The sequence below is a fragment of the Artibeus jamaicensis genome, unplaced genomic scaffold, assembly GCF_021234435.1.
Source record: "Artibeus jamaicensis isolate MK-2021 breed Jamaican fruit bat unplaced genomic scaffold, CSHL_Jam_final scaffold_537, whole genome shotgun sequence".
Taxonomy (NCBI): Eukaryota; Metazoa; Chordata; class Mammalia; order Chiroptera; family Phyllostomidae; genus Artibeus; species Artibeus jamaicensis.
In genome coordinates, this window is record NW_026522047.1 from 43184215 (window position 1) to 43197825 (window position 13611).

General features: G+C 50.6%; 1 protein-coding gene across 3 annotated transcripts in view; it reads right to left on the reverse strand.

Moving 5' to 3' along the window:
- Positions 1-8799: 8799 nt before the first annotated feature.
- The window catches only part of MLLT1 (MLLT1 super elongation complex subunit), a 71397-nt gene continuing 66585 nt past the window's right edge, over positions 8800-13611 (reverse strand). For all 3 annotated transcript variants that reach the window (XM_037165195.2, XM_037165194.2, XM_037165196.2), the window contains 4 exons: positions 12460-12559; positions 12033-12104; positions 11748-11819; positions 8800-11525 (listed from right to left, as the gene is read on the reverse strand). In XM_037165195.2, coding sequence (XP_037021090.2) covers positions 11397-11525; positions 11748-11819; positions 12033-12104; positions 12460-12559 — 373 coding nt within the window. In that variant the 3' untranslated portion in view covers positions 8800-11396. The remainder of the gene's footprint in view (positions 11526-11747; positions 11820-12032; positions 12105-12459; positions 12560-13611) is intronic.

Sequence of the window (13611 nt, forward strand, 5' to 3'; positions counted from 1 at the left end):
TCCCCTTAGCTCTTGCTGCTTCTAGGATTCTCTCCTTCATTTTAATCTTGGCTAATATAATTATGATGTGCCCTGGTGTGTTTCTTCTTGGGTCCAACTTCTTTGGGACTCTCTGAGCTTCCTGGATTTCCTGGAAGTCTATTTCCTTTGCCAGATTGGGGAAATTCTCCTTTATTATTTGTTCAAATAAGTTTTCCACTGGTGGCTGTTCCTTTCCCCCTTCTGGTACCCCTATAATTCAGATGTCAGAGCATTTAAAGATGTCCTGGAGGTTCCTAAGCCTCTCCTCATTTTTTTGAATTCTTGTTTCTTCATTCTTTTCTGGTTGGTCATTTTTATCCTCCTTCTGGTCCACTCCTTTGATTTGAGTCCCAGTTTCCTTTCCATTACTATTGGTTTACAATGAATGCATTGCCATTCATTTCAATTAGTTTAGCCTTCATATGTTCCTCTAATTTGTGACTATAATCAACCAGTTCTGTGACATCCTGATCACCAGTGTTTTGAACTATGCATCTGAAAGTTTTGCTATTTCTTGAGTTATGGGCTCTGGGACTCTGAGATCTTCTTGAGCCATTTTTGGTCTGTTCGTGCCCCTTAAGTATGAGGAGAGAAGCCTTAGGGGCAGGGCGGGTCCTCCAGGGCGGGTCGCTGGGTTGTGACGCTGTATGTGGGGGTGGGGTCAGAGCCTGGAAATGGCGGCTGTCTCTGCTGTCTCCCGTCACTGGGACCCACTCGGTCCAGTCTCACTGCCCACTCTCTCGCTGGTCTATCTGCGCAGGAAAGCGCCAGCACAGTCAACCCGCCGCCTTCACCCTCACCGGATCCGCCAGTCGCTCACTGGGTCGCGCTCACTGGGTGGCTCACTGGGTCCACCCGTTGCAACCCCACGCCTGTGGGATCCGTGCACCTGAGTCCCTCTGACCGAGTTTTCCTGTGCAACCCCGCCCTGCCAGCTGCTGGCTTCGCCCCTCTTACCGGTCAGGCTGAAGAATTTGTTGTTATAGGACTTCCGAAAAGTTCAATTTTCTGTGTTCTGGCTGTGTTTTCTGTTGCTAATATTTAGTTGTCTCTAAACTTGGTTGTGTGAGAAAGCACGGCGTCTCCACCTATGCCTCCATCTTGGCGGAAGTCTGTCTGGCAGGCTTTCATTTTTTAATATGTAAAGTTCAGTCAATCCTCTTATTCGCCAATTCCATATTCACAAGCTCGCCCAATTGCTAAAATGCATTTGAAACCCTGAAATCAAAGCTGCTGGTGTTTTTGTAGCCATTTGTGGACACGCACAGAGTGGCGAGCAATTCGAATTGCCCGACACACATATTCCCAGCTAAAGTTAAGTAGGTAACACTCTGCCTGTTCCTTCAGCTCACACTGTAAATGCATGTCCTTCGGGGGGTCTATTTGGTGCCTTTTTAATTTTGCATTTTTGTTGGTGATTTTGCCGTTGAATATGGCCCCTGAGGGCGAGAAGGCTGTAATGTGCCTTATGGAAAAAATATGTGTGTGAGACAATCTTCGTGCAGACGTGAGTCACAGTGCTGCTGGCCATGGGTTCGATGGTAATGAACTAACAACATGTATTAAATGTGTCCTTGAGCAGACACACATAGTACAGGCTACGTATTAATCAGCTGATAAAAATGAGAGGAGAGGCTGCCAGAAGCCTAAGTCTGTATTTCTCCCAAGAGCAATAGTTCATTGCCAGCCCAGCGTTCACTGCAACTTCACAGGACATCGCTGGCTGCACACCGTCAGGCGCCACTGCAGGAAAATGTGTGCGTGCGATCATTTTTATCAAATCCTCACTCAAGGACACGTTTACTGACTTTGGATAGAGCGGAAGGGGTGGGGTAGGGAGCAAGCGAGAGGGAAAGAAACTTTGGTCAGCTGCCACCTGAATGCACCCTGACCAAGGACTGACCCCGCAACCTATATATGTGCCCTGACTGGGGATTGAACCCGCAAACTTTTGGTGTGTGGGGTGATGCTCCAATTCACTGAGCCCCCCGGCCAGTGTGAGAATTCGTTTTTACACATAAAAACGTGTAAAAGAGATATCCTCCCGTCCAGGCAGGGGGAAGTTAGCACAGTGGTTGTGGACGGAGGGCAGGAGTGGGGTGGGCCGCTGCAGGGACAGGCGGGCAGGCGGCAAAGCTCAGAGGCCAAAGTTCTGAGTGGTGAGGGGAACGTGAAGTGCCAGGTTGAGAGGTGCAGTGTGGCCAAGAGACTGGGTACACTGAGCGGATACGTAAAAATACTGAAGAAAGTAGGAGCTGAGTTTCTCACTGCCAGAGGAAAAATTTAGGAGAATTAGATTCGAATTGGAGGTACTAGTGCAAATTCATAGTTTATAATACAGATACAGAAATACAGACATGTGTCTATATACTTCTTCCTTTCCAATTTGTATGCCTTTTATTTCTTATCTGATGGCTGTGGTGCGATATAACTTAATATGTCCTTGTAGACTAGAAAATCATCTTTTTCAAGTTAAAAAAAAACCCCTGAGTTTGGCACTGGAGGGCTTTGGAGCTCACGGTCCTGGACCGCTGTGCAGAAGTAACATGGGGCCGATTTCGGGGCCCTCTTTGGCTCATTTTCATGAGAAAAGCGTGGCCTGAGTCTGCTCCTCAGGAAACAGCAGATGAAGCCACGCTGAAAGTCTTCCTACGAAATGTAAGACCTGTGCTCCTTAAAACTGCCCGGGAAGGAAAGTCAGAGAAAGCGTGGAGAACTGTTTCCGATTAAAGGAGTTTGCGGAGACACGGGATCCGAGACTGTACCTGGGGTCGGACAGAAAGAAGGCGTCGCTGGATTGGCTGGGAAAACTGAACGGGATGTGAGGCCTGGACCACCAGGCAGCGCCGCTGCCCTCTGGACTTGGAGGGTTCGGTCCTGGTTGCGCTGGACACCGACACTCTGGAGTGGGGTGGGAGTGGATTATTCTCAGAGACTAATGATAATCTGAGGGGCGGGAGGAGGATGATGGAAGAAATGCTGGTAAATGTTAAACTGGTGAATTTGCATAAAAGGAGACTTCCCTCTACTTGGAAACTTTTCTGTAACCCCTGAAATTTAATATTTCAAAATAAATTATTTAAAAGATACACTAGGACACCTGTCCTTGATTTTGCTCCCATTTGAAAAAAATAAGCTACTGACACTGTCCTCTGTGCCAACAAATCCCACCACCTCCCTGCTCCCCTGCCCAGCGCTCCAGAGTGCGAACTCGCATGGCACTCGCCCGCACCCGCTGTGGCACGTTTCGTTGCCTCCACTTGGTCACTGAGAAATGCCTAAGTAAAAGGCTACAGTGGGTACCCTTGGTACACGGTGCTCCGTGCACAGGACACGTCTGTCCAGGTTGCTTCTTTGTCACACCAGGCATTCTTCTGACATTTCAATTCTGGTCTCGAAGGCCGGCATGGAGTCCAGGCAGTTAACTAAGCTTACAGCTGGAAGAAACTCCCAGCTGCTTGAGCTAGTACACCTAGTACAGTCTGGTTGAACCTACGACAAAAGCACATACAGTCTCAGCACCCCTATCCTGACAAATTCAGACGGATTTCGTAGCATTTCTCTCCCTCCCCGGTGCTGCGCCCTCAGAGTCCAACCCCGTATGTGGCCCCCAGGAATTCTGCCGAACATCAATTATCCAAATCTTGTAAGTCATATGCAAGTCTTCACCTCCAAGGTCTGACTTTGTAATTGGCATCCTGGAGCACTCTGATGTCTGACTCTGTTTAAAGTGTGCAGGCAAGGAGGTGTGTGCGGCTTATTCGCATTAGACAGCAGTAATGGCTGGCGAGGGCAGCTGAGTGGAACTGGAAGTGAACAAAGTCATCTAAATTCTCCCACATCTCACCATTACAACTCCCAGGGTACCGCTTTTTTCAAATAATACTCTGATTTTTGCACAACTGACAAGGCTGTGAATTTCCTCCACATTATGTAACTCAGCAACCTGTAGCTGGGAAGAAGACGTCATGGAAGGCATCCACAGAAACTGATTCTCTGAGCATGATTTGAGGTGAGAATTTGAACTCAGAGATGATTTCTTTTAATCCTCACCCAAGAATATATTTATTGATTTTAGAGAGAGAGGAAGGGGCAGGGAGGGAGGGAGGGGGGAGAGGGGAAAGAGACAGAGAGACAGAAAGAGAGAGAATGGAACACTGGTGTGATTGGTTGCCTCCCGTATGTGCCAACTGGGAATTGAACCTGCAGCCTAGGTATGTGCCCCGACTGGGGATTGAACCCACAATCTTCTGGTGTATGGGACAATGCTCCAACTAACTGAGCCACCCAGCCAGGGTAGAGAGAGAGGAAGGGGAAGGGAAGGAGGGGAGGAGGGAGAGGGAAGGGAGAGAGACAGTGCAACACTATCATTCTTTAAGTTCTCCCATGTCCTCATAAACAGTGCACCTACTCAAAGTCCTTGTGGTTCTGCTGTCTCCCACAGGGGTCTGCTCTTCCTCACACCACTAGATAGACCCTTGCCTTTAATAAAAGAGCAGAGGTAAAAGATTTTTGCTTAATGACTTACCATTAAGCTATATAATGAAGACAGCATGGTACTGGTGTAGAGATAGACATGCAGACCAATAAAACGAATAGAGAGTCCAGAAATTAAAGTTCCCCCTTATGGGCAACTGATTTCTCCTAAAGGCGCCAAGGTCGTGCAAATGGGAGTGGGAAAATGGCCTTTTCAACAAATTATGCTGGAATAGTATGCAAAAATAAGTAAATAAATAAGAGAACCTACAACGGCAGTGAAACAGCACCAGGTGCTGGTCCTGTGGAGTCGGACCAGACCTCGGTTCAGCAAACCTGGTACTTGAATTCTGGCTGAGACAGAATTCAGGGCCAAGACTCAAACTGTAAGAGAAAGTTTACTGAGAAAGTCAGAGGTAGAAGAGAACTGCAGAAGAAATGGGCTCAGGAAACAAGTGACAGAGGCAAAGGAAGGCCCTTGGAGCTTAGGGGAAAGAGAGGCAAGGAAAACACCCAGGGGGTGGGCTCGGGGAGAGGGCGGTGTGGGTGGGGTGGGTCCTCAGTCCTGAGGGCTTTCCAGGGCAGGTCCCAGGGGAGGGTCTCAACAGACTACCAGCTTTCCAGGAGTATCCTTTCAGGGTCATGGTCTCCACTGACTGGTTGGCACCAGGGCAGAGGGTCATTAGTACAATGTGTACAATTATATATCTATATCTATATCTATATCTATATCTATATCTATCTATCCAAAAAAGAATTGGACTTCCTTAAAATTAAAAACCCTTCCTTTTCGAAAGATACTGTTAAGTAAATGCCAACTTTGAAAACAAAAAGAAAAAATATTTAAGAATTATGTATCTGCCAATGAACTTGTAGCTAGCTAGAATATATAAAGAACTCTTACAATTCAACAATAAAAAGAAAAATGACCGCATTTTAAAATGGTCAAAGGATTTGAATATTTCTCAAAAGATATGCAAGTGGCCAATTAGCACTTGAAAAAATGCTCAATGTCATTAGTCACCAGGGAAAAGCGAATGAAAATCACAACGAGGCACCACTTCACATCACTAGGGTGGAGAAAATGGAAAAACCTGACAAAGGGAAGCCTCACACGTTGTTGGTGGGACTATAAAATGGCACAGCCATCTAAAGTGTTCAACTCAGAGTTACTGTGTGTTCGACCCAGCAATTCAACCTCTAGGTATATGACCAAGAAATGAAAACCTGTGTCTGCACAAAAACTTGTACATGAATGTTCATAGCGACAGTGAGCATAATCACCAAATCCTGGGGTGGGAGGGGGTTGTCCAAACGTTCATCAACTGATGATGAATGGTAAACAGAAATAAGAGAACACCACTCAACTGGGGAAGTGAATGAACTACCGAAAAATGCAGATGAACTTATTCAAAGTAGAAGCCAGACACAAAAGACTACATATTCTATTATTACATTTATATGACATTTCCAGTAAAGGGAAAACTGCGGAGACAGCAGATCGGTGGTTGCCTGAGGCTGGAAGCAGGACAATGAACCTCACACCGGACAAGGAAACTTTTCAGGGTGATAGAAAGTGTCCTAAAGTTAGACTGTGGTGATGGTTTCGCATCTGTATGGATTTAGTAAAAATTGCAGTACTGTACTCTTACAGTGGATGAATCCCATGCTTCGTGAATTACAGCTCAGAAGAAAACAGGAAATAATCACTGGGAGGGGTAGAAGAGCATGCAGCAGAGGTAGCCCCTCGTTTGCCAGCCAAGGAGGTCCTGCCACCTCTGTAACAGCTGACGGTGGGATCCCGTTGCCCCTCCTGCGGTCAGGAAAACTGCTTATGCCCACAAAGCTGCTGAGTCAGGAAACTGCTGGCTAGAGCAGAGAGCTGATGCTACCTTCACTGACCCCATAACCACATCGTTTCTACCAGGACCACCCTTTCTCTTCCCCTCACATGACTCACTTCCAAATCAGTCATGATCAGTGGAACCTGAGTCATACTCGGAAATGACCCTGCATGGGATTCTGGGGAATAGATTTTAGCTGTCCAGCCTCTGCTTGTTAGAATGGGGTTGGGATCCGTCATCAACCAGTCACATGCCTCCAAGCCCAGACTTTTCACTCTGATTCAAGCTTATAAAATAGCTTTTATAACATTGAGGCTGATCGTTCATTAAGATGGTGTCTCTTTCCATTTATTCATGTGTTTTAATAAACCTTAACAATTTTATCCATAACTGTCTTGTATAGTTTTTGATAAATTATTCTAGCTTATAATTCGTGTTTCTATTGTGGACGTGATTTCTCCCTTTCTCTAGGTGGTTACTGTTGATATATGGGAAGGAACAAAGTTGATTTTTGTATGTTAATATTATATCCAGACACTTTACAGCCAAACTACTTCTCAAAATCTAGGCTTTTAAAATAGATCAGCATATCTCTGGCAAATATTTTTCACTTCCTTTTCAATATTTATTCATCAATAAGGAAATACAGATAACTGATTAGATTGTCAAAAATGCTCACCCTCAGTAGAGAAATACATGTACTTTCTCAATGATTCTCACCCTGGCTCAGAGCCTCCAGAAGGAACACAGACTGAACACAGGCCTGTTGATTTTTAGCCCCACGAAACTGATTTCAGACTTTTGAACTGAGAACTGTAGGAAAATAAATTTTTGTTGCAAAAAAACAAAAGGCTTGAGAGACAAAAGACACATCATCCTCAAAGGAGCAATGAGACTTTACAGCTGACTTCTCAACAGGAGCAATGGAAGCCAAAAAACAATGAAATGATGTTTTGGAAGTAAACGGCTGCCAACCTAGAATTCCATACCTAGTAAATGTATCCTTACAAAATAGACATGAAAGGAAAATGTTTTTGGATAAACAACAGCTGAGAGAATGCATAACTGCACTGAATAAAATGCTACTGAGAACTCTTCAAGCTTAAGGGAAACAACTGCACAGTGAACCACAGAAAGACAGAAAGTGACCCAGAAGGTAATTATGTGGGTAGATACAAATAAACTATGAATCTGCCATAAGCAACAACACATACCTGGGCCTGAGTATCAGAAATGCATCTACTAGCTGTATTGCAGTAGGCAGGCAAATGTTGTTTCTTCATCTGTCAATGGGGACTCGGACAGCAGTACCAACCTTGAGTGGTTGTGAAGAGTCCATGAGATTTTATTAACCCTCACCAGAAAATGTTTATTGATTTTGTTTGTTTGTTTATTGATTTTAGAGAGAGAGGGAGGGAGCAAGAGAAACACGGATCAGTTGCTTCCCATACATGCCTGGACCAGGGATAGAACCTGCAGTCTAGGTATGTGCTCTGACCAGGGTTCAAACCCACCACCTTTTGAGGGAGGGGGGTGTACGGGACGATGCTTTGTCTGAGCCACTTGCCCAGGGCTGTGAGATAACTCTTAGTGCGGGGCCTGGCCTGCAGCTGTTTTAACACACAAGCGTTCCCACTGCATCATACAGGGGTGGAAAGTGTGAGAAGCACTGCAGACTCTCACTTGGATCGGAAACTGCTCCAGAAAGCCTGCAAAACCTTTCTCTGGTAGGAAAAACAAGGACAGCAAAGGCCATAGCCCTGAAGTTGGAAAAAATCTTTGGCTGTCAATTAAAAGGGGGAGAAACCTGAGTGTGGGCAGCTATCTCCCCAGCTGCTGTGGGCATGATGTCCAGAGGGTACTGGCTTGCAATACTGACCGCTTGGCGATACAAGTTCTGGCTCCTGTAGTGGGCCCAGAGTGAACAGGGCTGCTCAAATGGGCCCTGCAACAGCTTTGTCCACTTGGGGTTAACTCTGCTCTACCGTACTAAGTCTAGAGCAAAACACACCATGGACAAACTGACGGATGGGCAGCCTCGCATCCAACAAAGAATGTCTTTGCCTACATTTTCCTTTCTATCTAGCTTTCTATCATCAACACATCCATCCATCTATCTCCTTACGTTAGGCTTGCTTTTCACCCCAAACCTTGCTTTCAGGATCCAAAGAAAGAACGTTATCAAAAGCAAGACCTGAGACCAGTTCTCCACTGTCTTGTCCCTCACAGATTTCTGGTGGCACCACCTCTTCCTCCAGGATGTCAACTCTGCTCATACTTTGTCTTCCCTCCTGCTGAACCCCAGGCTTGGTCCCAACCCTGTCACCTCTTCCTGGTTGTTGATCTGGAGGCACTGAAACATGGAGAGGGGACAAGTAGCCCCAAGGGATTTTGTGGTCCCACCCACCAACTCCAAGACAAGAGGAACCAAACAGATGCACAGGTACACACACACAAGTTTGCTTTCCCATCTGACTTTATTTCACTTTTTTTTCTATAAAATTCCTCCATAATTTCACAATTTAACAAAAAGTTTAAAATCCAGGACAGAAACAATCCTGTAACTTATTACAAACACAATTCTCCTTATTCCTTTTATCCAGGAGTTGGTCTCAAGCTGGTAAGTGTCCTAGTTCCTGGCGAGACACAATCTTTGTAAAAACCCTTATGGGTAAAAAGGTATTCGATACCTTTTGCTTTCAGGTGTTGGTTTACATTTTGTTCAGGAGATAGCGAAACACAGGGATTTTTCACTGGGGGCAGAGGGCTTAACACTAAACACGTGGCAATCACAAAGTGCCTGCCCCTTCCTATGGAAGCGTCCCCAGAGCCCTCGTGGGCCCAGCTGCCAGGCAGCTGGGGGGAGTGGGGGTGGGGTAGAGGAGCAGCCAGGAATGCTGTGGTTGGGGCCCGGGCTGCCTGGCACGTCCATCAGGTGGTCACGGGCCAGCATGGGCCCAGAGCAGCTCCAGACAACAGCACTAGAGGCCTTGTGGCCAGAGGAGGTAACTGAGAAATGGGTCGGTGCTTCCAAAGGCCCTGGAAACAGCAGGAAGCGCCAGATGCCGCTGACACTGAGGGTGAGCCAGAGAGCCTTTCTCCAGTGGCCTCTGGTGAGAGCCTGGCTCCAAAGCAGAGGGCTGCCTATGTTGCCACATGGAGACTGCAGCCCCTTACAGATCCTTGTGAAGGAGAAAGACTAGTGGCCCTTGAGCTGAGGCTCCAGCCTGTGACCATTGGCAGCCTCTGTGCACAGAGGGCCAGGCAGCTGCTGCCTTCTGAGCAGCCCGTCAGACCAGTCCCTTCCGTCCAATGTACTGAAGTTTCCAGAGAAGAACAGTGCCGGCTCTGGAGTATTGCTGGCCTGCCTGGAGAAGAGAGTGGTGACGGCGCAGGGCCTACCACGCAGGCCTGACCTCTTCTTAGTAACTCAAGGCAGCAGGGTCAGGAGAGAATGCGAGCGAACAGCGAGGAGTCACGATGGTTTCCTTGGGAAGCTCTTGGGCCTTCCCCGAGAGTTCTGGGGATCTCACCAGGAAGGCCAGAGCTCAGGGAAGCCTTGCAGGTGGGGTTCACCAGGGAGTACTCAGGGTCTGCCTGACAGTGGGTTGGAGAAAAGGTGAACCCACTTCTGGGCCCCCAGTCCTTTTCCCACCCACATCTTGTTCATGGCAAAAGTTGGGGGGAGGGGCATGGGAGGAGCCTTGATTCAAGGTCTTGGGGAACAGAGACTGAGCAAATAGGATCTCGGGAGCCCCACCCAAGGTGGGCTGACTCCATGAGGGCAGTCTGACACTGGAAGGTGGGCCAAGGGAGGAGAAACCAGCCTGGTCCTTGGAGAATCTTGGGTGTTTGAGGAACTAAGTCTCAGAGCTCTGGACAAGTGTGAATGGCCGGTGTGGGAGGGCCAAGCGAACCAGAGAGAGACAGGTGTGCCAGGGAGGGCCTGCCACTGGCAGAGCCCGGGCCTGAGCAGCTGGCTCTGTGTCCTGATGCTCCTGGAAAAAACTCCACAAACTATTACATCTTATTTGGCAAAAGCTCATTTTTTTCAAAGTTTGAAGACTCAATCAACAGAAAGGAGAAAGAGGATCCTACAGAAGGAAGGAGAGGCTGAGGCCTGGGGCGCAGTTCCAAGTAGGAGCCTGCAGCCGGCTGGAGCCCGGGGGGTCTGCCCTTGGAGATGGCTGCCAGTCTGACCAGGCGCCTGAGGACCTACTGCTCCATCGTAGTGTTCACGGGCCCCAGGCTGTGCCTTCTGAGTCCCGGAAGGAGGACGAGGCATCCTTGTACCACTGAGGGAGGATTCCTCCAGAGCCGGCGGGCACTCCGGCTCGGCCTCTAGCCCAACGACAAGACCAGTGGAGACGTCTTAACCTAAAAGTCCCACCTTACTCACCCCCCACCCCCCACGTGCACTGCTGCCACAGAAATGCACACCCAGAAACCGCTCTGGTACCTACAGTGCATACATACATATATAATAGGGAGAGAACTATACAGCACGGAGTCCCAGCACAGTGAGAGCCGACAGAGGGGCTGCACGCGGCTCACACAGAGGACGAGCCAAGGCTTGGCCTGGAGCAGCTGGACCCTCTGAGGTCCTGGGGTTTGGTGTGTCCGAACCATTTGGGGAGGCTGGAGGCGACGCCCCAGCTGCTCAGAGACACCTGGGCAGTGACACCGTGCCACATGCCCCACCATGGAGCGAGGCTCCCACCGCCGGACACATTTCTTCCCCTGCAGGAATGAGGCCCAGTGCTGCCTCCAACACAAGCCACTTTCCAAGGGGGACCCAGGTGACGGCCCCTGAGCAACAGGGAGCAGCAGCAGCAGCGCTGGCCCAGCCCCCCTCGGCCCCAGGGCTCCCGGTGAGCTGGTGGGGAGGGCAGGCCGGGAGCCAACGAGGAAAGTGCAGCTGGCCTTGTGGGCCGAGGACAGGGCGGTCACTAAGGCAGTGCTGCGGGCAGGTGAGTTGAGAGAAAGGAAGGCAGGCGGGGCCCGGATGTGGCTTCCCGGGACCCCGATGACAGGGGCCGGGCACCTGGTCCAGGGTCATGTGGCCACAGCCTCCAGGTAGCTCTGCAGCTTACGCACGGTAGTCTCATCCAGGGAGAAGAGGTCAAAATCGAAGGTGGTGTTGGTGACATTGAAGTGTCCAGTCTCCTCAATCAGGTTCACTATCTGGAAGGCAGTGGCAGGGTGGCTTCAGAGGACAGGAAGTTGGACTGGTGTGTCCCCCACCCTCCAGCAGACCCCCAAAGAAGAAGAGGAAGATCCTTGGGGCTACAGCATGGGGTTCCAGCAGCCTGCACACCTGGCAGGCATCCCCCGCCCCAGGGACTCATGTGTGATAACCTGTGTCTTCTGCAGACCCGAGGGTAAGGATGGGCTCTGTCCTAGTACCTGCTGCAGCACGTTGCGCTCCCGGAGGGCCATCAGCCTCCGGTGCAGCTCCACCAGTTCATCTGTGTAGGCCTGGAGGGTGTAGACAGGCACTCAGCAGGCGGCCTCAGTTCTTCCCACCACCCGGCCCTGAGGGAACCCGCCCGAGGTCCTGTCCATCTCTCAGCAGGGCACCTGGGAGAGAAGCTGGCCTGGTGCCACTGGAGACAGCACCTCAGCACATCTGGGCTAGCCTGTCCAGTTCTGGAGACCCAGGGTTCCCCCCACCCTGCCCGAGCCCCCCACCTTGTCATAGGTGCCCCTCTTGAGGATCTTCTCAGGCTTGCTGCAGGACTCGGGGCTTCTCCGGCCTGATGCCTGCAGGACAAACCCAGGTCTGCTCTCAACTCTCACCTGCACCCCTCCCAACACCCCACAGGTTCTCCGACCTTCCCAGGGCCACCACTGACTGTTCAGGGGCAGCCCAGGCCTCTGGGGATGCCCATCCTCCTTTCTCTGGCCTCCTACTCTATGGGAAGCAGAAACACCTCTGGGGCGAACCAAGCCTCTCTCTGCACCCACCACCCTAAGTCTGGGACCATCGGACAACCCCAGGCCTAAGACCGATGAAGGCCCAACCCTCAGCCCTGCTTCCAGGATGTGACTGAGACCTGCCCACCAGCATGACTTCCTCCTCTGGGTAGGAGTCCCTGGGAGTGGCCCCTGAGCTCACCTTGCTGTTGGGTGGTGGTGGCTTCTTGGGAGGAGGGGGCTCTCGGCTGGGCAGGCAGGAGTCAGCACTGTTGTCACTGTCGCTGTCACTGAAGCTCAACCTGAACAAGGAACATTATGCTCTGCCAGGCCTCCTGCCACCCTGCTGCTCTGTCGGGTACACCTGACAATGGAAGACCCCTCCCATGGGACCAGCATGCCCCACCTAGACCTCAGAGACCAATGTCACTTAGCTCTGGGCTGCTACTGCTGATGTGAAACAACAAAAAATGTTCCGGTGCCGCCTTCAAAGGGCAAAGAACCCAGAGCCGCAGGCGTGGGTTCTAAGAGGTACGCCCCCATGATGCAGCTCTCCCGGGGCCAGCAGCCAGGTGGGACACCCTGCGAGCTGGAAGGGTAGGGGTGTACTGGGTTCTGCTCCTTTCATGTGGTCCTGCTGCTGCTCCTGCAGCAGGGGGTTGGGGGCAGCCTGCAGAGCTCCCCGAGGGGAACTGCAGTTTCCGCCGGAGCGCTGTGGTCACCGGGCCTCCCCAGTCCGGGAGGGGCCCTGAACACAGTGTGGCTGCGGGGGGCTCAACCTCGAACCTACTGGGGGCAGCCCTGGGTGCGTCTTCAACCTCTGCCTCCACGTTCTCACCCACAAAGTGAGGCCCTGGGAGTGGTGCACAGGGAAGGGCGGGCCACAGCAACAACGGCCACTACTGTCTCGGGAGGCGAGGGCGTGACTATCGCAGTTCAGAACCCCAGGCTAGCCAGGACTGGGAAGCCCCTCTTTGGAGTCATGATTCTCTCTCACAATCTCAGTCTGGACAACACAGGATGGTCTAGGCCTTTTGACTTTTTCCAAAATTTCTCACAGCATAGCGGGAGGATGTAGAGGAAGCAAATTCTTCCTCACTGCCTCTCTGCCCCCACCCCCCGCAATGGCCTACTCCCCTGGGGGCCTCACTTGGGAGAGGTCCCTCTGGGACGCCCCGGCCGTCATGTACATCAGGGCTGACCCAGCAAGGGGAGCCTGACGACTGCTCCTCCCTCCCGCATCTGTAACACACTGAACCCTGCCTGCTGCCTTCTCCCTCTGCCTAAACAGCCTCATTATGAAAGCAGTGCCAGGAATGCTGTGCAAAACCTGGACCTCGGGGGCTCCTGTCTT